Source organism: Carassius auratus, chromosome 48 (assembly GCF_003368295.1).
Source record: "Carassius auratus strain Wakin chromosome 48, ASM336829v1, whole genome shotgun sequence".
Classification (NCBI taxonomy): Eukaryota; Metazoa; Chordata; class Actinopteri; order Cypriniformes; family Cyprinidae; genus Carassius; species Carassius auratus.
In genome coordinates this window covers 11,365,268-11,390,975 of record NC_039290.1, presented here as the reverse complement: position 1 = coordinate 11,390,975, position 25,708 = coordinate 11,365,268, and the positions used below count along the sequence as shown (strand labels likewise).

At 37.3% G+C, this 25,708-nt stretch overlaps 2 protein-coding genes across 3 annotated transcripts in view; both read left to right on the top strand.

Annotated features, from left to right (window-relative positions):
• Positions 1 to 9,966, top strand: part of LOC113065882 (probable phospholipid-transporting ATPase IIA) — a 51,412-nt gene extending 41,446 nt beyond the window's left edge. The window contains exon 28 of the mRNA XM_026237437.1: positions 8,898 to 9,966. Coding sequence (XP_026093222.1) covers positions 8,898 to 9,034 — 137 coding nt within the window. The 3' untranslated portion in view covers positions 9,035 to 9,966. The remainder of the gene's footprint in view (positions 1 to 8,897) is intronic.
• Positions 9,967 to 16,536: 6,570 nt separating this feature from the next.
• Positions 16,537 to 25,708, top strand: part of LOC113065879 (nuclear factor of activated T-cells, cytoplasmic 2-like) — a 32,730-nt gene continuing 23,558 nt past the window's right edge. Inside the window, exons 1-3 of one of the 2 annotated variants that reach the window (XM_026237435.1) lie at positions 16,537 to 16,818; positions 21,743 to 22,661; positions 23,782 to 23,950. In XM_026237435.1, coding sequence (XP_026093220.1) covers positions 16,761 to 16,818; positions 21,743 to 22,661; positions 23,782 to 23,950 — 1,146 coding nt within the window. In that variant the 5' untranslated portion in view covers positions 16,537 to 16,760. Of the gene's footprint in view, positions 16,819 to 18,478; positions 19,188 to 21,742; positions 22,662 to 23,781; positions 23,951 to 25,708 lie in introns of those variants that run through there. The other variant, XM_026237434.1, reaches the window with a different exon arrangement.

The window sequence follows — 25,708 nt, the reverse complement described above, 5'->3', positions numbered from 1 at the left end:
TTCTCTCTCGTACGCTGTGTTTGCAGCCGAGAGCGGCCCAAGGCGCTGCGGAGGGAAATACCACAATCCTGCTCTCATTTCCTGGTGTACTGATGCTACCCTGGCCAAGGTCTCTGTGTTTATCAGAGCGCTTCTCCATTTCAAGAGTTGCACACTTTCTTACAAGGAAAAGCAATAGAGGCTTCCCATATTTCTGTTATTTTAATTTGAAGTCAGCAGTTTTTATAACAGCGCAGCTTCTCTGCTAACAAGCTGCTGCTTGTTTCAACAAGTCTCGCTGTTTTTGTTTGCACATTTAGGTTTTGATGTGATACTCAAACACACAATCATTAATGCATCCCTGAAGAGGCAACCTTGTGGCTTAGTTTTAATATTGATATTCAAAATAATATAATAATATTTGGTTATTTAAATTGATTTAGTTTAATAAAGTTTAATTTGTAGTATTAAGTGTAATATCTATTTTTTGCACTTTTTATAAAATAATGAATATAAAAATGTTGTTATTTTTAAAATATAGCAGTATGCAAAATAGTATTACAATTGGTTAGTTTAATTGTTTAACAGTTTTGTTTTTTTCATTTTAGTTTTTGTTTTATTGGTATTGTATAATATAAACTGAGCTACCTAATCAATTTAGACCGCAACAAAATTATTTTGGTTGGCTGTTTTTTTACACTCAAAATATTATACAATACCAGAGTCTGCGCAGTAGAAATTCATTTGGGGCCAGAGTCTGCACAGTAGAGATTCATTTGGGGCCAGAGTCGGCGCAGTAGAGATTCATTTGGAGCCAGAGTCTGCGCAGTAGAGATTAGTTTGGAGCCAGAGTCTGCGCAGTAGAGATTAGTTTGGAGCCAGAGTCTGTGAAGTAGAGATTAGTTTGGAGCAAGAGTCTGCACAGTAGAGATTCGTTTGGAGTCAGAGTCTGCAAAGTAGAGATTAATTTGGAGCCAGAGTCTGCGAAATAGAGATTCGTTTGGGGCCAGAGTCTGTGAAGTAGAGATTCATTTGGAGCCAGAGTCTGCGCAGTAGAGATTCATTTGGGGCCAGAGTCTGCGCAGTAGAGATTCATTTGGAGCCAGAGTCTGTGCAGTAGAGATTCGTTTGGGGCCAGAGTCTGTGAAGTAGAGATTCATTTGGGGCCAGAGTCTGCGCAGTAGAGATTCATTTGGAGCCAGAGTCTGCGCAGTAGAGATTCGTTTGGGGCCAGAGTCTGTGAAGTAAAGATTCATTTGGGGCCAGAGTCTGCGCAGTAGAGATTCATTTGGAGCCAGAGTCTGCGCAGTAGAGATTAGTTTGGAGTCGGAGTCTGCGAAGTAGAGATTCATTTGGATGGAGCCAGAGTCTGCGAAGTACAGATTAATTTGGAGCCAGAGTCTGCGCAGTAGAGATTCGTTTGGGGCCAGAGTCTGTGAAGTAGAGATTCATTTGGGGCCAGAGTCTGCGCAGTAGAGATTCATTTGGAGCCAGAGTCTGCGCAGTAGAGATTCGTTTGGGGCCAGAGTCTGTGAAGTAGAGATTCATTTGGGGCCAGAGTCTGCGCAGTAGAGATTCATTTGGAGCCAGAGTCTGCGCAGTAGAGATTCGTTTGGAGTCGGAGTCTGCGAAGTAGAAATTCATTTGGATGGAGCCAGAGTCTGCGAAATAGAGATTAGTTTGGGGCCAGAGTCTGTGAAGTAGAGATTCATTTGGAGCCAGAGTCTGCGCAGTAGAGATTCATTTGGGGCCAGAGTCTGCGCAGTAGAGATTCATTTGGAGCCAGAGTCTGCGCAGTAGAGATTAGTTTGGAACCAGAGTCTGTGAAGTAGAGATTAGTTTGGAGCAAGAGTCTGTGCAGTAGAGATTCGTTTGGAGTCGGAGTCTGCGAAGTAGAGATTCATTTGGATGGAGCCAGAGTCTGCGAAGTACAGATTAATTTGGAGCCAGAGTCTGCGCAGTAGAGATTCGTTTGGGGCCAGAGTCTGTGAAGTAGAGATTCATTTGGGGCCAGAGTCTGCGCAGTAGAGATTCATTTGGAGCCAGAGTCTGAGCAGTAGAGATTCGTTTGGGGCCAGAGTCTGCGCAGTAGAGATTCGTTTGAAGTCGGAGTCTGCGAAGTAGAGATTCATTTGGATGGAGCCAGAGTCTGCGAAGTACAGATTAATTTGGAGCCAGAGTCTGCGCAGTAGAGATTCGTTTGGGCCCAGAGTCTGTGAAGTAGAGATTCATTTGGGGCCAGAGTCTGCGCAGTAGAGATTCGTTTGGAGCCAGAGTCTGCGCAGTAGAGATTAGTTTGGAGCCAGAGTCTGTGAAGTAGAGATTAATTTGGGGCCAGAGTCTGTGCAGTAGAGATCCATTTGGGGCCAGAGTCTGCGCAGTAGAGATTCATTTGGGGCCAGAGTCTGCGCAGTAGAGATTCATTTGGGGCCAGAGTCTGCGCAGTAGAGATTCATTTGGGGCCAGAGTCTGCGCAGTAGAGATTCATTTGGGGCCAGAGTCTGCGCAGTAGAGATTCGTTTGGAGCCAGAGTCTGCGCAGTAGAGATTAGTTTGGAGCCAGAGTCTGTGAAGTAGAGATTAGTTTGGAGCCAGAGTCTGTGAAGTAGAGATTAATTTGGAGCCAGAGTCTGCGAAATAGAGATTCGTTTGGGGCCAGATTCTGCAAAGTAGAGATTCATGTGGGGCCAGAGTCTGCCAAATAGAGATTCATTTGGATGGAGCCAGAGTCTGCAAAGTAGAGATTCGTTTTGGGGCCAGAGTCTGCCAAATAGAGATTCATTTGGATGGAGCCAGAGTCTGCGAAGTAGAGATTCATTTGGGGCCAGAGCCTGTGAAGTAGAGATTAGTTTGGAGTCAGAGTCTGCGAAGTAAAGATTAATTTGGGGCCAGAGTCTGCGAAGTAGAGATTCATTTGGATGGAGCCAGAGTCTGCGAAGTAGAGATTAATATGGAGCCAGAGTCTTCAAAGTAGAGATTAATTTGGAGCCAGAGTCTGCGAAGTAGAGATTAGTTTGGGGCCAGAGTCTGCGAAGTAGAGATTCATTTGGAGCCAGAGTCTGCAAAGTAGAGATTCATGTGGGGCCAGAATCTGCGAAGTAGAGATTCATTTGGGGCCAGAGTCTTCAAGTAGAGATTTGTTTGGGGCCAGAGTCTGCGAAGTAGAGATTCATTTGGATGGAGCCAGAGTCTGCGAAGTAGAGATTCATTTGGGGCCAAAGTCTGCAAAGTAGAGATTTGTTTGGGGCCAGAGTCTGCAAAGTAGAGATTCATGTGGGGCCAGAGTCTGCGAAGTAGAGATTCATTTGGAGCCAGAGTCTGCAAAGTAGAGATTCAATGGGTGGAGCCAGAGTCTGCGAAGTAGAGATTTGTTTGGAGTCAGAGTCTGCGAAGTAGTGATTCATTTGGATGGAGCCAGAGTCTGCGAAGTAGAGATTAATTTGGGGCCAGAGTCTGTGCAGTAGAGATTCATTTGGGGCCAGAGTCTGCGCAGTAGAGATTCATTTGGGGCCAGAGTCTGCGCAGTAGAAATTCATTTGGGGCCAGAGTCTGCGCAGTAGAGATTCATTTGGGGCCAGAGTCTGCGCAGTAGAGATTCATTTGGAGCCAGAGTCTGCGCAGTAGAGATTAGTTTGGAGCCAGAGTCTGTGAAGTGGAGATTAGTTTGGAGCCAGAGTCTGTGAAGTAGAGATTAATTTGGAGCCAGAGTCTGCGAAATAGAGATTCGTTTGGGGCCAGATTCTGCAAAGTAGAGATTCATGTGGGGCCAGAGTCTGCCAAATAGAGATTCATTTGGATGGAGCCAGAGTCTGCAAAGTAGAGATTCGTTTGGGGCCAGAGTCTGCCAAATAGAGATTCATTTGGATGGAGCCAGAGTCTGCGAAGTAGAGATTCATTTGGGGCCAGAGCCTGTGAAGTAGAGATTAGTTTGGAGTCAGAGTCTGCGAAGTAGAGATTCATTTGGGGCCAGAGTCTGTGAAGTAGAGATTCGTTTGGAGCCAGAGTCTGCGAAGTAAAGATTAATTTGGGGCCAGAGTCTGCGAAATAGAGATTCATTTGGATGGAGCCAGAGTCTGCGAAGTAGAGATTAATATGGAGCCAGAGTCTTCGAAGTAGAGATTAATTTGGAGCCAGAGTCTGCGAAGAAGAGATTAGTTTGGGGCCAGAGTCTGCGAAGTAGAGATTCATTTGGAGCCAGAGTCTGCAAAGTAGAGATTCATGTGGGGCCAGAATCTGCGAAGTAGAGATTCATTTGGGGCCAGAGTCTTCAAAGTAGAGATTTGTTTGGGGCCAGAGTCTGCGAAGTAGAGATTCATTTGGATGGAGCCAGAGTCTGCGAAGTAGAGATTCATTTGGGGCCAAAGTCTGCAAAGTAGAGATTTGTTTGGGGCCAGAGTCTGCAAAGTAGAGATTCATGTGGGGCCAGAGTCTGCGAAGTAGAGATTCATTTGGAGCCAGAGTCTGCACAGTAGAGATTCGTTTGGGGCCAGAGTCTGCAAAGTACTGATTCGTTTGGGGTCAGAGTCTACGAAGTAGAGATTAATTTGGGGCCAGAGTCTGCGAAGTAGAGATTCAATGGGTGGAGCCAGAGTCTGCGAAGTAGAGATTAATTTGGAGCCAGAGTCTGCGAAGTAGAGATTCGTTTGGGGCCAGAGTCTGCGAAGTAGAGATTAATTTGGAGCCAGAATCTGCGCAGTAGAGATTAATTTGGAGCCAGAGTCTGCGAAGTAGAAATTCATGTGGTGCCAGAGTCTGCGAAGTAGAGATTTATTTGGAGCCAGAGTCTGCAAAGTAGAGATTCATTTGGGGCCAGAGTCTGCGAAGTAGAGATTCATTTGGATGGAGCCAGAGTCTGCGAAGTAGAGATTCATTTGGGGCCAGAGTCTGTGAAGTAGAGATTAATTTGGGGCCAGAGTCTGCGAAGTAGAGATTCATTTGGGGCCAGAGTCTGCACAGTAGAGGTTAATTTGGAGTCAGAGTCTGTGAAGTAGAGATTCGTTTGGAGCCAGAGTTTGCACATTAGTGTCATGAGATGAAGCTGAGGTATCAAACTCCCCCAGACCCAATAAACCATAACGACACACCCCGTTTATATAGCATCAAATTACTAGCTAAAATTGTATTGAAAGTGTAATTTGTTTTATATATTTTGACTCAAGTCTCTTTCGCTTGTATGAAAATTGTGCGGTTTATGACCTGTACTGCAGCTAGCCGCCAGGGTGCGATCAAAGAGCCCGCAGCTTCACTTTTCAGGACGAGTGAGGCACACCCGGTGTGGTGGAGATAATGATGTCCAATTCGGGCTCACGTTCGAAGAGCACAAACAAGTGTTCTTTCAGGAGTGTTGATGAGGCTTGTGTGGCACTTGACCACATTTAACACAGACTGGTCACCAGCCGCCTCGCACTGTGACACAGCTTTCCAGCAATTGCACAATATGCAACACATTTCAGCATTTGATCTGAGTCCCTGCTTGTACTGACCTGACTGTGGTCTGGGAGCATTTCACAAACGTTGCCTTGGTGACGTTCCCTGCATTTCGGGGAATAATGGTTTAAAAAAGCTTATTCAGCAGGGATTTTCAAATTCATGGGCAAGAATAGAACCAAAGCTTTGATGGGAAAGACTTTTACGTGAGCATGTGATTCAGACATGAAACATGAAACAGACCAGACTTTTGGATGTCGCTAATGCCACAAAATCAACATTGATTATAATCAGAAATGTTTCCTGAACAGAAAATCATCATATTAGAATGATTTCTGAGAGATCATGTGAAACTTATGAGTGGAGTTGCTGAAAATTCAGCTTTGCATCACAGGAAAAAAATAGACTGCACAATATATTCAAAGAGAAAATAGTTATTTTTCATATCCTTAAAAGTGTTTAAAATCTTGATTAATCAAAATCTCCTCTCTAACTCCTGGAAATTGTGTAAAGCCAGCCAATCATATTAGAGCTTGCCAGATCATGAACCTCTTTGGCAGTTTTGTGTGTTTCAGTGTTGATTTCGTTAATGAAGACGACAATGAAAAATATTTGTTAAGCATTATTTCGTTGATTAGTTAAAACTAATATCTGATGACGAAATAATGACAATTTATGCCGCGACTTCATTAACTAGACAAGACGGGACTATAATGTTATTTGAGGAATATCGGACATTTAAAAAATACATTCTATAGGCTATTGTCCTTTCAAAATATGCATCCCTGTCATTGGATTGCAATCAGATAAGGGATGTTTGCATATCTAGTCTCAGTATGGCAGCTGCAGTGGATGGATATGCTACAAAAACGTGAACTAATGATCTGAAACAATGGCCTCAGCACCTGAAGGGGTAGGGATAAGGTGACATCAAGATTTTCCCAGGAGTCACAATTCGTTGTCGATTAACAGAAGGTGGGATAGGTGGAATCGTGCTGATAGAAGTGCTCTCTCTCGCTCACGCTACACTACTTTAATTGTCATATGTGACCCTGGAGCACAAAACCAGTCTTAAGTCACTGTGGTATATTTTTAGCAATAGCCAAAAAAACATTGTATGGGTCAAAATTATAGATTTTTCTTTTATGCCAAAAATGTTGTAAATTTTGTCTATTTAGTAAATATCATGTAACATGAAGATATTTTGTACATTTCCGTAAATATCTGAAAACGTAATTTTTTATTGGTAATATGCATTGCAACTTCAAAGGCAATAACCGTGTTTCCATCCAAAATGCGAATGTAACTTATGCGCAAAATTCAGTTTCCATCCAAGTCAGTGAGAACAAAATCGTCACTTCTAGATAAACTGGCACTATACATCAATAAAAAAAAGTAGGAGAAGCTAATGATTATAATAATTTGCCTGTATAGACGGTTTCAACGGCATCAACATAAACAAACGTTACTGCGCGTGCGTGCTTTGTGGACCTAACTTAACTTCTGGTAGGCTCTAAATAGAATCAATAACAACAGCCAAGTCCCTCTAGAGTAGATATTGTTTGATAACAAACAAAATATGTTTGCTGCGTGGATCAGGCGGACTTAATGAAAATGCAAATTCATTCTTTGCCAGCAGGAGATGTTTTAAAGCATAGACATAAAGCGCGAGAAATAGAGGTTTCCCCAGTAACAGCTGTGAACGAAACAGAGCTGGTACGCTCACACGCTGCTTTATCAGGCATATAACATGCAAGTCTTCCTTCAGAGATACAGCGATATAAAAACACCTGTGCCTCGTTTTGATATTTAAACATATAAATGTTAGGAATTATTATTACTAAACGTGCAGTACATAACGTTACGTTACTCATGTTTATTTAAAGAAGCCTTTTTGAAAATTGATGTTTTAAAATTGTGACGAGTCTCCAAAAATAAATAAATGTATGGGAAACACATCCCGCAGCACAACCACCTGAGTCCAACTTCAGTCTACTCATCACCTTGGCTTTAATTGCGTTTGTAGATGGCACGCAGCCAGACCGATATACACAACACAGACCGGAAGTTAACTTAGGTCCAGGCGCGTGCGCCCGATGAAACAGTCTATAATAAATTACTTGCACCTCAGAACGAGCAGACGAAACACAATGATTTGTGTTTGAATGGTTGTTGCTTTCAGAGGTGGATGCTGCTGTTTAAGGCAGTCGTTTAACAGTTCTGGGAGGCAATTATACTGAACTACTTTGATGACAGACTTTGCTCTGGTATTTCTGAATGACCATAACAACATTTTAGATGCTGTGGAATGAGATCCGTCTGCTGGTTAGTCAGGATTTATCGTCCCATAGCATAAAGTCACATGACTTTTTTGATGCGCTTTATCAACATTTATTTAGGAATTTATTCACAAAATGCATTTCTATGTCTCATTATTTGCATTAAACCTTTTTCGCACAAGTCAAATACCACCTCAAGCGAGTGTAAAAACTTTTTTGTGCAATAAGGCAGTTTTATTTAAAATTTTGCGTTTCCATCACTTGATTCTGATGCGATACTTAAAAATATAAATAAAACATTGTATCGGAAACCCAGCTAATTCTCTCAGTATTTAGATTTTTTTGCACCCTCAGATTCCAGATTTTCAAATAGTTGTATCCCCGCCAAATATTGTCAGATGTATTAATCTCAATTTCGATTGACACTTAAGACTGGTTTCGTGGTCCATTGTCACATATACAGCACGAAATCAGTTCTCAGCGCTCAAATACACACACGGCAGTCCAAATGTCAATCGTGTAGAGTATCTCATGTAAATACAGTCAGTTATGGATTAAGTGAACGTGAACAGGTGTGTGAAAACTGAACCTGTGTCAGTATTACATGCATGCCTTCTGTCTTAAAGGGACAGCATTCCAAGTTAAATACCTATCTGTCATTAATGTTAACCAACAAAAGATGTTAAATAAACCTACTGTATCTGAAAAAATGACTTTAATTTGTATCTCTATTGTCATACTGTGCTTCCTTTTTCAAAAATTATATACAATTATAATAATAATATTCATATAAGTTGCTCCTTTATCACTACTGTTTCACTTCTATTCTCATGATTTATTCAAGTTTTTCCAAATTCAAACCTTGATTCATAAGATTCATTGATTCGGTCTAAACAGAGTAGAATTAATGATTATTTTAGTTTGAAGACTACATACAAAATACATTTTGGTAACTGCATTCTGGCTAAAAATAATGACTAAAAGTAATGAGTAAGGTTGATAAAAATGCAATGACTTGACTAAAACTATGAAATGACTAAAATGTGACTAAGACTATTAAGCATTTTCATCTCAAGATAAAGACTAAGACTAAATCAAAAATGCCTGCCAAAAATAACACTTTTGTGTGGTCAGTGTACAGACATGAGCAGATGTTCGACAGCATCCCAGTGGAGCCGCACACTAACAGCATTTTCATCTGTGTCCCTGACAGATGTGTATTTCATCACCACCCTGTCGTTTGTGTGGAAGGTGACAGCCATTACTCTGGTCAGCTGTCTGCCGCTCTACATCCTCAAATACCTGCGCCGGCGCTTCTCTCCTCCCAGCTACTCCAAACTGACCTCCTGAGCCCTTCACTGCCTCACTGACCGCTAGCTCAGAACTGCTGGAACTTCAGGTTTGATTCACCCTGATGCTGAAATAACCCGTCTGATTTTTCATTTGTTTAGGTCAGTTCGGTTGTTGAAGTCCAGACAACGCGAGCGCTGTTTGCTCTGAATCATGTAATTTCTCTAGCATTTAACTTCCAGTGAATCACTCTCCCTGAGGAAGACTAAACACACTCCTTAGCTTTGGGAATCGTCCATGAGACAACAGGGAAGTTTTTCCATGAGATTTAATAATCTGTTGCTATTATGCGTCTCAATTTCAAGTTCAGTTTTGTCGTGCGTTTGTATTCTCATGTGAAAAGGAAAAAAAGGTAACACTTTATTTTAAGGTGACCTTGTTATACGTTACATGTACTTACTATTATAATAATTAATTATGCATAATTACATGCAAGTAACCCTAAGACAAACCCAAGTCCTAATCCTAACCATATAGTAAGTTCATGTAGTTTATTAATATTGCTCAGTACTTGTATGTATAATTAAACTGTTACAAGGACACCTCAAAATAAAGTGCAACTGGAAAAACTTGCACAAAGTGAGAAAGGGGAGTTTAATTTGTTGTTTTTGGTACCTTTATTTCTTTCCAAGACTACTGAATATGCTGATTCACAAACAGGACGTATCTGTTGTTGTACAACCAAAAATAATAATAAACACTAAAATTGGTAACACTTTATAATAAGGCCCCATTAGTTAATGATACATTACAGATAATAACCGACAGTTATCATTAAGTAGTATTATTTGTCATCATTAAGGATTGTCTATTTTTTAGAAGCAATACTTATTGTTAAGTAATTGTTAATGTTACATTTTACGTATATATATGTGTGTGTGTGTGTGTGTGTGTGTGTGTGTGTGTGTGTGTGTGTGTGTGTGTATGTATAGATTAGTAATATGCATTGCTAAGAATTTCATTTGGACAACTTTAAAGGCGTTTTTCTCAATATTTAGATTTTTTTGCACCGTCAGATACAATGTATTATAATTATTATATTTTGTAATACTTTAATATATATATATATATATATATATATATATATATATATATATATATATATATATATATATATGTTTATGTGTGTGGGTGTGGGTGTGTGTGTATATTATTATTTTATTTATATATTTATTTTTTGTTTTTACTGTTCGTTGTTTGTTTATGTCAGCTCAGGTACATTAAATGATATGCGATACATCATTTAATTTTAATAATATATCAGTTAAATATAATAAGTATTAGTAAATGTTGAAACTAACATTAACTAAGATAAACAAATGCGGAATAAATATTTTTAATTTTTTCTTCATGTTAACTGTTGAACTTAACTCATGTTAACAAATGGAAGCTTGTTATAAAGTGTCACTGGATTATTATTATTATTATTATTATTATATGTGTTATTGATGGAAAGATCTTCAGCTTGTTCTCGTTCTAGCTGGAGTGTGTGATTGGACACTGAATTTACTAAGTTAACTGGAAGCAACCTCTGGTGTTTGAATAGCACGGATGATACGGTGCCATAAAAAGCGATGCTATTTTCACATCCACCGTCTGTGTGCTTGTCCACTCATGTGGTGACCTCTGACGCTCGACACGCTCCCCCATCTGACCACTCTGAGCCGGACGTACACCTACACTTACAGCACACTGCTCTCAATCACTGGTTTACAGAGCCAAACCCCATGATGCATCAGTCGGCTCTGAACCTTGTAATCTTCTCCTCGAGGTGTCCTTAAAAGCCGACGTTTGTCTCTGTAAATGATCCCAAATGTGACGTGCACTTAGCATTGATCACTATGTTGGTGTCTGTGTTTTTTGTAACTGTGCCATACCGTCTGTTTCACCTTCAGACACTTTCTTCTGTGGAACTGACCGACTCTCGTCGTATTCGACTTCTCTTGCATGGATCAGAGTTTGTGCTGATTGTGATGTGGACTAGACTTAGTTAGAGCGAATGCCATCATCTCCACCTGACTACTTTTTTTCCCCTTTTTTTATGTTTATATGACAGTATTTTATGTTTGGTAATGTAATCTGCTGAATTGTAAATAAAAAAATGCCTTTTATTTAATAATTTTCTTATTTGTGTTGGAATGTGCACTCTAATACTTGCAGAACAAATGAGGGACGGATGTGTCTCAGGATCCAAATAAAAATCTTTTCTTAACCAATGCTCTGCTTGTTTCTTAAAACAGTACAGTTTCTGCCCTTATTTCATGCAATATTATATTTCTCACACACACAGATATATATATATCATCATCATCATTCAGAACAGGTTTGGGGTCAATAAGATTTTTAATGTTTTTTTAAATAAGTCTCTTATGCTCACCAAGGGTGCATTTATTTGATTAAATATTCAGTAAAAACAGTAAAATTGTGAAATAGTATTACAATTTCAAACAATAGTTTTTTATTTGAATATATTTTAAAATATTATTTATTGCTGTGATTTGTGTGTGTATATATATACATATAAGTGTGTGTGTTAATTTAATTTTTTTTTTTTTTTTAAGATGCTATCTGGATTGGGGTAAATATAACATACTTTTACTAAGTACTGTTTTTAATAATAGAATGTTAAATAGTGCAACATTATAAAATCTTTCAAACATTATTTATACACAATGTACTTAACAAAATATATACTGTAAAAGTAAGAGTAGTATGCTATTGTTTAATACATTTTTATCATGTTTCACCAGAAGGGGGAGTCTCAAAAATTACATTCATCACTGCAGAGCTGTTAAAAATTAGACATGCATCACAGTAATCAAACTTTTCTTTTTTTTTTCTCAAAGAAAAATGAAGACAAACCTCCAATGAAAGTTTCAACCTTCTCTGTGCTTTTGGCCCAAATTGAAATCGTAATTTTAGTGCTTTTCATGTTCCTCCCTGATTCTCCATCCATGAAATGAGCTCTTTGGGTGAAGCGTCTCATTAAGCGTCTCTCATGTGGTACATTGTGTGGTGTGCACACGAGACACACAGCTCAGCCAGATTGTCTCTATCCCACACGGGTCGCCAGATCAGACCCAGAGGAAGAGCTGCTATGAGATTAACATGTTAGCAAAGATTTATATATATATAGAGAGAGAGAGAGAGAGAGAGAGAGAGAGAAATTATTATTATTTTTTAATAGAAATTTGTCTTAATTTTTCATACTACTGCAAAATATATCTATTGCGGTAGTATTCAAAATTAAACATTTATTTATTTATGCATTGTGGTGTTTATTAATTATTAAAGTAATGCATTTATTATTTTAATCAGCATATATTTGTGGCAAATGCTATGATGTGTCAATTTAAATAATATTTTTTTTTTGTTTGTTTTCTAATTACATGAATAAAAAAATTTGTTATTCTCTATTAGGCATAGCCTTGAATTGTTATTATATTTAGTTGTTTTATGTATTAAAGAAAGGAAATGTTTGTTAATAGAGGTTGCAGTATTTTACAGTATAAGACACAGATCCAGACTTGCCCTGCTGTATTCCATTGTGTGAATCAACAGAGGATTTAGATGATGATCAATCTCTTCAGGACAGCAGCAGAGCTATTTATACACACACTACAGGCTTTTAAAAGCTTCACTTCTGCTGGCTTAAGAGTTTTCACTTATGACTGCCATCATAACCACACCTCTAGCAACAATAATAATAATAATAATAATAACACACTCATTGTGCTGAACACTGTGTTCATTATCACACTTCTTTCGGTAGCTACTTACCAAACAAATAAATAACAATAACTATTATGTAAAGTAGAATGAACACACTTGTACATGGTTACTATATACAGTATATATATGTGTGTGTGTGTGTATATAGAGAGAGAGAGAGCAAATAAATGCTGTTTTTTCTTTCTTTCTATTCATCAAAGAATCATCTGAAAAAGCACCAAAATATTAAGCAGTAAACTGTTTTTCAACATTGATAATATTCAGAAATGTTTATTTTTAGCAAATGAGCATATTATAATGATTTCTGAAGATCATGTGACACTGAAGACTGGAGGAATGATGCTGTAAATACAGCTTTGATCAGAGGAATACATTTTTCAATATATTAAAATAGAAAGCAGTTATTTTAAATGGCATTTCACAATATTACTGGTTTTACTGTATTTTTTATATTTCGATAAAATGCAGCCTTTGTTGGCACTGTAAAATTTTTATAAACTTTTTTAAATATTTATATATTTATTTCGTTTTTTATTATTGATGTAAACAATTTTGTTGCATTTATATTAATTTATATTAACATTAACAAATATTTTATATAAATAAAAATGTTTTGTAAACACTATGAAATATATACAATCATTTTAGTGTTTGAAAAATTTGTTTATACAGTATATATATATGTGTGTGTGTGTGTGTGTGTGTGTGTGTGTGTATAATTTATATTAAACGTTTATTTTATTTTATTTTATTAAAATAAAATGTTTTCTTGTGGTGAAATATTGCAGTTGAAATATATGATGTTGTTGTTGTTTGGTCTCAGTGTTGAAGGGGTCATTGCTCATGTTTGACAGATAATAGTGTGTCATTAATTTCACTCAGCACACCTCTCAGTTACCATGGAGACAAATCCCAACCTGACTGCTCCACTGTTGTTTGTTAATCCGGAACAAGAGATGGAAACCACTTTAAGTTTAGCCGCTCCAACTGGAAACTCCAGAAAATCTATACTGATTCCCCTGGTGTGAAAGGGTGATTCTCCATGTTTCAATGCTCAAAAAAACAAAACAAATAATAATAATAATTATACAGCTTTTCACACTCGGCCTAACCCCAGGTTAACTCTGGATAGGAAAACATTGTGTACTTGCAATTTAGGAGCAGAGTCAGTACCTCTTTTTACCCCGAGCTTCTTCTTTCTCCTTTTTTTTCTTTTTTCTAAATGATATACATGCATACACACATATTAATCCAAAAACATGCAATTAGCCTACAGGCGAAGATTTTTATTAATTAATTTTAGCAAATACTGTCTTGTTGATTAATGAACAATTAACCAGTGCACTTACTAACAAAATAAATAACAAAATAAATAAATGGTCAACTGAATTTGAAATAATATAAAAGCTTTGCAGAAATACTCTTGTCCTCCTTATTTTTCAATGTGGATGTAAACTGTTTTCTGAGAAAAGTGCGAGTTTTCCGGCTCTTTAGCCACTTTACGCCAAATAACAAAGTGCTGAAAACGGTAAAACCGTTTGCACTGCAAACCAGTGCGTTCATAATTAAAATAATACATGAGCTGTTTTGTGCAGCTAAAAAGCTGGAAACGGATGAGACTGGAAGCCAGACACATTAAATGTACAAATGACCACGCCTGCTCTTACGGGGAAAAATAAGGTGGATAGTGAAGAATTCATCAGTGCACTTTATTCCAATAAATAAAACTGAATTTGGAATAGCATACAAATATATTGCAGAAATAGTAAGGAAAGTATGCTATTCGCAGTGACCCCGTGTGAGGTAACAGGGCAAAATGGGAAAAAATGACAGGTTACAGAGAAAGTTTTGGAAGCGATCAAGCACATGGCTTGAATATTTTCCCTTTTCCGAAACATGCCGAAAGTTCTCCATGGGACATGATATAAAGTGCCATTTCCATATGAAAGCTTTGGCTTAGATACAAATGCTGCTATTGGAAAAGTCGAATGTGCTGCTTAACAGTGACGGAAACTGTGCTGCAAACCTGGAAAAAGTGTCTCTTTAGCAGAAGATGGAACTGCAAATCCTGTCGTCTGGAAGGATGCGTTGGGACGTATTCATTTACACATTCGCATTTTGTGTTGCATAAGCGTGCTGTAACAGTAAAGGAATGTACATCTGCTAGACGTCGCTGTCTCGCAAACTCGTTCCAAGCTGCATTAGTCTTCCTTTACACCTCCAAAAGTCAATTTAAAGTATCTGATGCTCACAGTTTCCTATGCACATCTGATGCAACTGATGAACCAAATCTCTAGTGGATTGTTTACGCAACAAGTGGAAGCTTACGCAAGATCTATAGATGTAAAAATAATGGAATTCAATTAAGAAGTGATGCACACTGAATTGATAATGAAGGCCTGTGTCTAGACGTTTTCTAGAGGTCAGTGTAGGATACAGTCAGTGAGAGCAGCTCTTCATTCATTCGAATGTTTAAACAAGTCAGTGTATCATATCACAGAATTTTCCGGGATAAACTTTACAACAGAGTTAAGCCAAACAGGCTCACTCGACAGCCCCAGTGCAGCTTATTTTGGCACCCTTCGCAATCCCAGAATGCAGCGGCTTTTTCATCTGGGCACTGGGAGAAGCTGTTAATGTGCTACGTTAGATTCTCTTGAAACATTTACTGCTTAGGTTTACCGAGTTGCACTTATTTGATGTAACCTGGTACTTTTTAGCATTTTGACTTTCATTAAGTCGTAAAACTTGTGATTTAAGAGTGAAACGGAGTTGCTGAGCACATGGATATGGTTGAGGGAACTAGATCTTGCATTATCTGATGATAAACCCGACAAGCGTATATTGATATATAAACCTTATTTCATGCATTTAAAAATGAAAACATTGAAAAACATGGGCTTTGCAGAAACATTTCACTGCTGTCCAAGTTATGCATGGCAAATAAACTTTGAAACCATTGGATGAATTTCAAGAGTAGCCCAATATTTGGGATTAGAAGGGAAAAACTTCATAAATAAACCATGCCACATTTTCCATGGTACATTTTCTGAGTATAAACTGTCATGTATAACCATAATCCTTGTCCTCTCTGCTTTATATATACAGTTTTTATTTAAAAAATAATGTTTTTCTGACCCATTTATAACCAACTACTACCAAAGGTAATATTTTGTGAATTTAATATGTTTTTTAATTTAATAATGAATGTATAATGTGTAGAAACAATGAATGATGTAATTAAAAAATTCACTTCTTTTGATGTTTTTTTTTTTTTTTTGCTCTATCTATAGTTAAAATACCTTTTGATATCTTGTAAGGCTAATGCAATGCCATTCAAACATTTGAAGTGTCCATACACTTTCTATATGTGAGTCCATTGATGCTCTGAATGTATAGTATATTAAATCTGTAGCCTAGGTTACTTAATGAGCCCTGTCCGCTCACAACCCCGCTGTGTAGCTCGTCTCTTTCATGCATATGTTTAAACATCGCTCCTGTTTTCATTTTTCTCCCCCTCCTCTTCCCCTCAACGCTAATTTTTTCAAGCCCTCAATGAAGTTCTTGTGCGCCACTGTCTGAGAGAAGCCACAGAAATGCCTTGGCGCAGGGGCTGGAGACGTCATGGATTCCTGAGTGCGCGCTCTGCAGGAAAGCCCTGAGTCTCCGAGATGGAACCGCTCCAGGTTTCCATGGCAGAGCGCACAAACAGGAGGAAACACTGAGGGAATCCCGTTATTTTACAGCATTGGCCCATTATAAACACCCAGAGCTGGGGAAGGAAGCCGCTCTTGATACTCAAGTCAATCCTCAGAGCAGGCAAAGGAGTTCATACCACACAGAGCTCACAGCACTCTTTTTTAATCTTATAACGGAGTATTTGCTTTTTCATTCTCAGCCTTCTCCATCCAGATTTTTTTTTCTGCTATGAACTTTACAGAAAGGCTATTTCTGGACTGTTGAATTCATTTTTTATTTTTTGTATATTTTCCAAATGTTTAGAGAGTCTTGGAGACTGATGCACTTCCACAGCATGAGGTCGATGGATCAAGGTATGGATGGCGCGTGCTGAAGTGTTGTGAATTACTGGTAATCAATAATTTGATTTTTAAAGTTTTCTTATAGCAAAACTGTTAATGCTACATGAAATGTACTTAATTAGTAATGTAATAGACAATGAAATATATTGTGTATATTACAGTATGTACAGTAAAGGGCAGTTGCATCATGAGGAAACTCTCAATGGCATCAATACATGCAATATTGTGGTTTTCTGTTCGATTTAGAATTTTGATTCATTCAGACTATTCTCATGCATTTAACAGATTGTTTAGTTTTCAGAACTTGTGCATTTTTTTTATGAAGTTGCTTCTGTTTCTCAGACACATGGAAAATTGTGTCTGATTTGTATTAGTGCATGTGTGGAGGATATTCTGTTTATTTAGAGAGAGGAGATGCAGTAGTTCAGGTGCACTTGTGTTGAAATAGCATGTCTGAAGTTTCATTGTGATGTACAAAACATGAAATGTCAGCACAGCTTTTACAGTTGCAATGATTTCATAATTGTTTAATAATAATACTAGTAATAATAATAAATGGCCAGCTGAATTTGGATTGGCAAACCCGAATACTACTATATGCAGATGTGGCAGAAATAGTAAGGATTTTATATAGTTCATCATGACTCAACACCGGTACTGAATATCATTAGTTACATAAAATTCAGACTACTTGGCTATTCATAGATGATGCTGCAATGGAAAGTTCAGGTAATGTTTAATAACCCTAGATACTGCCACCATGTAAATAATCACATTGTGTCATTTCAGTCTATAAAAAGTCTGGATTTGTCTGGAATAACTGGGGGTCTAATATTAAGGGTTATTTTTCACCTTTGTTCCGACAAATTCTCAGATCGGAGTTGGATTGGGACGTCTGAGGTGGGGTGATTTAATATTTTAAGGAATCTTGTAAAATGGTACAATAGCAGTGACCACAAGATAAATGACAATTAAAAATTTATAGATAGATAGATGAACAGACAGACAGACAGAAATAAACAGACAGAAATAAACAGACAGACAGAAATAGACAGACAGACAAACAGAGATAGACAGACAGAAATAGACAGACAGACAGAAATTGAATGGACAGACAGAGACAGACAGACAGAAATAGACAGACAGATAGAGACAGACAGACAGACAGAGCAATAGACAGACAGAGATAGACAGAGCAATAGACAGACAGACAGAAATAGACAGACAGATAAATACAGATAGACAGACAGAGCAATAAACAGACAGACAGAGACAGACAGACAGATAGACAGACAGACAGAGAGACAGACAGACAGACAGAGAGACAGACAGACAGACAGACAGAGCAATAGACAAACAGACAGACAGACAGAGCAATAGACAGAAAGAGATAGACAGAGCCATAGACAGACAGACGGAGACAGACAGACAGAGCAATAAAAAGACAGAAAGAGAGACAGACAGACAGACAGATAGACAGACAGAGCAATAGACAGATAGACAGAGACAGACAGAGCAATAAACAGACAGACAGAGAGACAGACAGAGACAGATAGACAGACAGACAGAGCAATAGACAGACAGAGATAGACAGATAGACAGACAGAGATAGACAGACAGAGATAGACAGATAGACAGACAGAGATAGACAGATAGACAGACAGAGATAGACAGACAGAGATAGACAGATAGACAGACAAACAGAGCAATAGGCATCTCGTTTGTCTGATCGTCGTGTCGTATTGTGTAGAGATGAACACTCGGGGGCAGCAGTTCTTCCGAGATGAGGTCAGGATTCACACCCGCCCTGATGCTGAACTCAGATCGTCGCAGTTATGACTAGTATCTGTCGACAGGAGGCGCGTGTCATCCATTTGATCACATCCGTCTGATTGACAGAAGGTTTTATGTTACCTGCAGTAAGACAAACACTCAGACAAACTTACTCAAAGTCCCACTCTTTTATATTGCGCTCGAGCGACACGACGCAGGAGACGCGTCCAGTCCGTTCTGTTGCGCCCATTCCCGACCGTTTCCCCTGGTGATAGGCAAATCGACGTGTTCTGATTTTGTCGCTGATAGTGTAAATGGGGGTGTGAGTGAAGTTTAAGGCGGAAGTCGAACTTGCACTCGCGCGCATCTGTCGCTCGACTTTATTGATACGTTTGGCCGCTCGGACCCCCGCGTGAAAACCAGCCGGCTTTGTCTCGACGCGTTTATGAAGTTGCTGTGGTGTGAATAAACCCGACTGAGACAGATGAGCTCTTTTTACAGCGATAAGGCTGCGCTAGGACTGGCTGAGGAGCTCAGTCAGGTGCACTGTCAGGATGAGCTGGAGTTTGACTATCTTTTTGAGTATGGACCCACGACGGACCTTCAAGGTTTGTTTCTCTAAACTTCTGCATAAAACGTGTGCTGAAGAATAGAATTACCAGCATAATAATGTGTAGCTGTTTAAACTATTGCAAAAAAGTAGCCTATGTAAGAATAAAATACAGTATGTATGCATGAATATAACCTTTTGGCTTTATGATTTAATTTAAGGTATATTAAACATAATACCTCTGAAAAAAATTGTATGGAGATAAAAACGCTGGGAGGATTTTTAAAATATTGTAATATGTTAATGATATAGATAGTAGAATGCAATGTGATATATATATATATATATATATATATATATATATATATATATATATATATATATATATATATATATATTTGCATAGTATTCTAGTAGTGTTAAGCAATCATTTCATTATGTTTATTTATTTATTTGTTCACTTAAATACATTTTTTATAAAAGTATAAAAAATTTGAAATAAGTGATATTTTAATTGCCACTTTTTACTAAAAACTTGCAAATTTTATTTATTTATTTAACATCATGTCAGACATTTTAGACAAGAATCGCATTTTTAACAAATGGTTATAATGTGATCATTTCTACAATTTTGATGTTGTACATGATGGTAATGACATTTGAACTTGAACTGTCACAACATCACACGTTATATCAAAACAGGACATGTGACAGAATGCAAATTTTCTGTATTCACAGAATGACCTACTGCACATTTCAAAATGTGCAAAATACTACAGAGCACATTATGTAGAATACTGTATCCCATAATGCAATGCGACTTTTATTTCCAGTGTGTTTGAAATGAACCAGAACTAATCTCAACCAGGTTGAGACAGTTGATTGGACTCACTGTAAAAAAGTTTGTGTTAACTAATACACAAAATCTTTATAAAAATGGAAAACAACCATAGAGTCAGGTTCCGGAAGTAAAAATTGGGAATCGTAACTTAAAGAGAGACCTACTATGGGCTACAAGGTTGTTAATCAACGTTACATGCTTCTAGTGAAGTCCTCATCACACATTTTAAATGATTTTTATAATAATCATGTTTAACAGTGGAATGAAAAAATACTACATAAACTACAGAGAACTCCACCAATCACAGAGTTGCAACAAGTAAATTGTGCCAAAATGAACTCTTCAGTGTTTGGTCAATCCCAGAATGCACTGCGAATGACGTATATGTGATATTTTGCAATTAATGTTGTAATGAAGATCTTGTAATCATGATTATGTCATTCACAGGGTTTTTGGCATTATAGTTCTTTCATATGAACACACTCTTGTGCCTTTGACATTTTTGCTTGATTTTCAAAGATTTTTTTGCTTCAAATCAAAGTTTGTAACATGATGCTTCACTGCATAGCTGGTTGGTGTGGTTCATGGCTTTTAACTCTTAAATTAATGCACTTTAAAAATCTATGGGTAAAAATGCACAGCTGCTTTAAAGTTGAACTGAGTTCACTTGAATTTCGCAATATTCACACTGTTGTTGAGTTAAAGTGAAGCAACACTGAACTAAATTTAGCTAAATGACATGCAATGCTGGCAGATTACTTACTAAATGTAGTCTGTTATTGGTTATAAATGACATGATGAAAGCTGTAGTCAGTAATGTAATCTAGATTACTAAATTTAGGTAAAGTATTCTGACTACTTTTGGATTACTTTTAGATTACTTTTGACCAAAGAGTATTGTTTATAGATTTTGAATTGGATTATTGTTATAAAAAAAAAGAAACATAAAACATATTCCATTCTTTGTTATCAAAGTCATTAAATGTATTGAACATTACAGTACTCCAGGGTTTCCCAAATTGGGATATTGTTATTTTATTTTATACATTTACAGTGTTTATTAACTCGAGTAAATATTTGTCTCATGCATGGTTTGAATAGTATAATTGATTGACAGGTGCTTTTCTCCCCAAATTCAGTATTGAGTATGTTCAAAGCTAAACTATATTACACAGTAGAATCTCTTATAAAACGATCTAAACATTTGGAGAATCAATAAATTATGAATAATTCACTGTCATTGTGTGAATAATCTGTACACATGTTATCCATATAAATGTATCTGTAAACTGGTTAGCAATATTTAGAAGAAATAATGATTTCTAATCACAGGTACTTTTTTTTTTTCAAATCTGATTACGTAAACCAGATTACACGAAATCAGTTAATACCCAACAAATGGACTTTGCAAGATTTATGGTTATTGAATTAAATCAAACGAACAGTGAAATTAAACTGAATAATGACAGTATTGTCTTTTTAGAGCTGCTTTACAGTGGAAATTGTATTTGGATCAAAAAAAGAAATTTGCAGCATTCACATTGTTACTGAATTTAACTGAACTAAATTAAGATGATTATAATGACACTATTGTCATTATAGAGTTGCTTTTCAGCTTAAATTGTATAACTTTTTGTACAGTTGTTTGTTTATTACTTTGAAGCTGCTTTTAATCTATCTGTATTGTATTGAATGCCATAAATTAATGTGATTTGATTTTAAATAATAGGCAGCATCTTACCCATTTTGTGTCTGTTGTTTGTTTGTTACAGATGAACAAAGCATCTCCTCGCACAAAAACTTCATCTCTCATCCGAGCCTCTCCTATCCTGTGGAGGAGGCTCAACCGTATGGCATCAAGTCGTGTACGGCTTCCTTCGCCGAACTCAACGAAGGATTCTCCGGCTATGAGCAACTGGAGCCTAAGAGCTTCCTGGAGAACGCCAGACCCAACAGCCAAGCCCTGAGCCCCCGAATCGAGATCACGCCCTCCCGTGAGCACTATAGTCATGGTCGAGACTCGCTCCAGAACCCTCTCTTGAACACCAGCCCCAGTCCCGGTCTCACCGTGCCTGGTCAAGACCCTTTGGCTTACCGGGAGCCGCAGTGCTTGAGTCCCGCCAGCAGCAACTCATCCACCTCCTGGCACTCAGAGAGCTACTCTCCTTGGGCTTCCCCTTGCGTTTCGCCCAGCAACAGCCAAGCAGCTGGAGAACTTTGCCCGCGACTCCAGGGCATCCACACGGGTTCCCCTCGAACCAGTCCGGGCACTTCTCCGCGAACCAGCCTGGTGGAGGACGGCTGCGTGGGGCCACGTTCCCCTTCACCCCGGCCCGGCTCGCGTTCCACCTCTCCTCTATGCAAACGGACCTACGACATGTACAGAAACCTGGTGCCAGTGGTCCGTTCACGCAGCCCATCGCCCCACGGTGGCCACGAAGAGCATCACGCTCCCCAATATGGCTCCAATAACATCTCAGGGGTCATGAATGGGTTCGGCGTCGCCCAAGCTAGTTCCATTCCTACCAAAATCGTGAAGACCAACCAGCAGAGCTACACGCTTTACCCAGACAACCACACTGAGAGTTACCTGGTGTCATGTGACCAGGATGTGAAGACCAAACCTGGCCCTGAACCGTTCTTCGTTCTCCCTCAAATGTGGCCTAAACAGCTGGTGCCTGGAATATGCAGGTAAATATTTGCTCAAGTCTCCTCATTTTCTTTTGATGCAAGGTTTGCTTGAAAAGTCATGGGAATTAAAGGAAGATAATTTGTTGCCATCACAGTTTGGTAAATTATGTCTTTATTAATAATTAAAGATAAAAATGTACACTTAAATTTACACTTATTTACATTTTTGATGGTACATGTAAATACCTATATAGAAATTAGAATTATCGGTCACCGATATTTGACCGATATATATATATATATATATATATATATCAAATATTTTTTTCATTAAAAAAAATATATTATTTTAAATGTACAAATATGTTGGTTTATTATCTGTTGGCAAACCTGTCAGTTGGCTAAGCAGACCTGGTTATTGACCTATACCGATAATCTTAAATATTAAACAAAAAATTTAATAGATATACATTTAATATAATATTATTTTCACATAAAAATAAACATAAACCTCTAAAAGAAACACTAACATTATTGTTGTAAGATTTTTTTTTTTTTTTTTTTGTGAAAAAAGTCTCTTATTCCCCTGAAGACTGCATTTATTAGATTAAAAAATACAGTAAAACAATAATATTATGATTTTTTTTTAAAAAAAATTAAATAACTGAATATATTTTAAAACGTAATTTATTCCTGTGATGTAAAGCTGTATTTTCAGCATCATTCCTCCAGTCTTCAGTGTCACATGATCCTTCAGAAATCAATCTAATGTGCTGATTTGCTGTTTTTATAAAAAAAAATGCTGAAAACAGTTGTGCTGCTTAATATTTTTTGTGGAAACGGTGATTATTTTCCAGATACTTTGATGAAAGCAGTTTAAAAGAACAGCATTTGTTTGAAACTTTTGTAACATTATATCTATATCTTTACTGTTCCTTTTGATCAGTTAAATGCATCCTTGCCGAATGAAAGTATTATTTAAAAACAAATAATTCTTACTGACCACAAATTCTAAATATGTTTCTAGTTGGACCTGTAATCAGTGGGACAGTCGTATTACTTGCATAAGATGACATGTTCTGCAAAGCCCTCCACGACTCACACACCTGCTGCACTTTTCATGCTATGAATCGGATATGTTAAGCAAATAAGCATGACTATCATCTTTCATCTCTCCCAGCATCCCCGTGGCTTCCTTGCCCTCGCTGGAGTGGCCTCTGCCCAGCCGCACCGATCAGTACGAGCTCCACATCGAGGTGCAGCCCAAACCACACCACAGGGCTCACTATGAGACCGAGGGCAGCCGCGGGGCAGTCAAAGCCCCTACCGGAGGTCACCCGGTGGTCCAGGTGGGTGTTCATTCTGTCTCGTCTCACTAGACATCCGTGTGTAGGTATTTCCTAGTCATTATGCAACGTGAGGTGATTTCGCCCCAGGTCAGTGTTATGAAAATGGCCTTCTGCTCGTCTGTGTGATTTCTGTGCTTTTATCAATCTTTACACAAATGAATGCACTCATTTATTAGTAGTGTGTGCTAAGACGAGCATCACTATTGTTAATGCTCATGCTTATGGTCAGGGACTTTTTCCCCTAAAATCCCTAACCCTAATTATTTCAACGTAAGCTCGTAACTCCGATACCCAGATACAGAAATGAAAAACCTCAAATAATGCAGATTGTTAAGCCAAGACTTTGGGTTTGAATAGTAACTACCTAGCAATCACCCAGAACACCCCATCACCTACTAAGCATCACCTTATGAACCTCCCAGTACACCCTAGCAACATGGCATATTTTAATTAATTTTATTTTTTATTATTTCAATATATTCTATTATTTTACAATTGTTTTACTTTTGTATAACTACTAATTATTTATTATATATTTTTTTATTTTATTACTGGCATTTTGTAAACATATGTATTATTTTTATTACTACTTAATCTTTTTTTATTAAGTATATTTTCTTTAAATACATTTGTATTACTTTTAACATTATCCTTTGTGTTTTTTTTTTATTACTTTTTACATCTTTTAAATCTTTTATAAATGGCATTTATTTTATTTTATATCTTTTATTTTTTACCTCTTTAATTTTATTGTATTTATATATTGCATTTTTTATATATATTTTCATCTGTATTAATTTTTATTTTATTTATTCCATTTTTCTGTATTTATTTGTATTACTATTTAAGTTAAATTTATTAATTGCAATTCTAAATATATATATGTGTGTGTGTGTATGTATGTGTATATATATATATATATATATGTATATATATATATATATATATATATATATATATATATATATATATATATATATATATGTATATATATATATATATATGTGTGTGTGTGTGTGTGTGTGTGTATATATATATATATATATATATAGATATATATATATATATATATATATATATATATATATATATATATATATATATATATATATATATATATATACACTCTTTTTTTGTCTCTCTTATTTTCTCTGTATTCTGAAGACATAAGAAATTGCTCCGTTTGTTTACCATTTTAAGTTTGACGTTGCTCTGGTAACAGTTTATATGAAAGCGCTCTTGTTGCTTTTTGCTCTCTCAGTGTAAACCATCTTTAATGGTCTTGTTAGCGGAGCGGCCAGCATCCTTCCGATGTGAGCGCTCCGCTAAAGATTGCAGACTGCCTTGGCAAAGCCAAAGTGTTTAATGCTTTCCATTCCCTGGCACTGGCTGTGGTCAGTGCAGAGCGTCGCTGGAGTTACTCACGACTGCTCCTTCATCTACTTTACTTTTCCAGCTCACCAGCTGCCATGGCAACCAGGTTCTCCGATGGCCCATGGAAACGGTCGTGTTTACCCGCTTACACTCAGACCTTCGTGCACAATGACAGTATTTATAGGATTCTGCTCTAAAATTATGATGTTCGTAAAAAGTAGCAGTCACAGGTTGCTTAGGTCATGTTTCCAAAATAATAATATATATGTATTTCCTATTTCCTTATTAATTTATTTATTTGTGTTTGTTTCTTTTTGTATATAATATCATAATATATAATTTGTATTTATTTATTTTTATGCATTTATCCCCCCCTCAATTTTT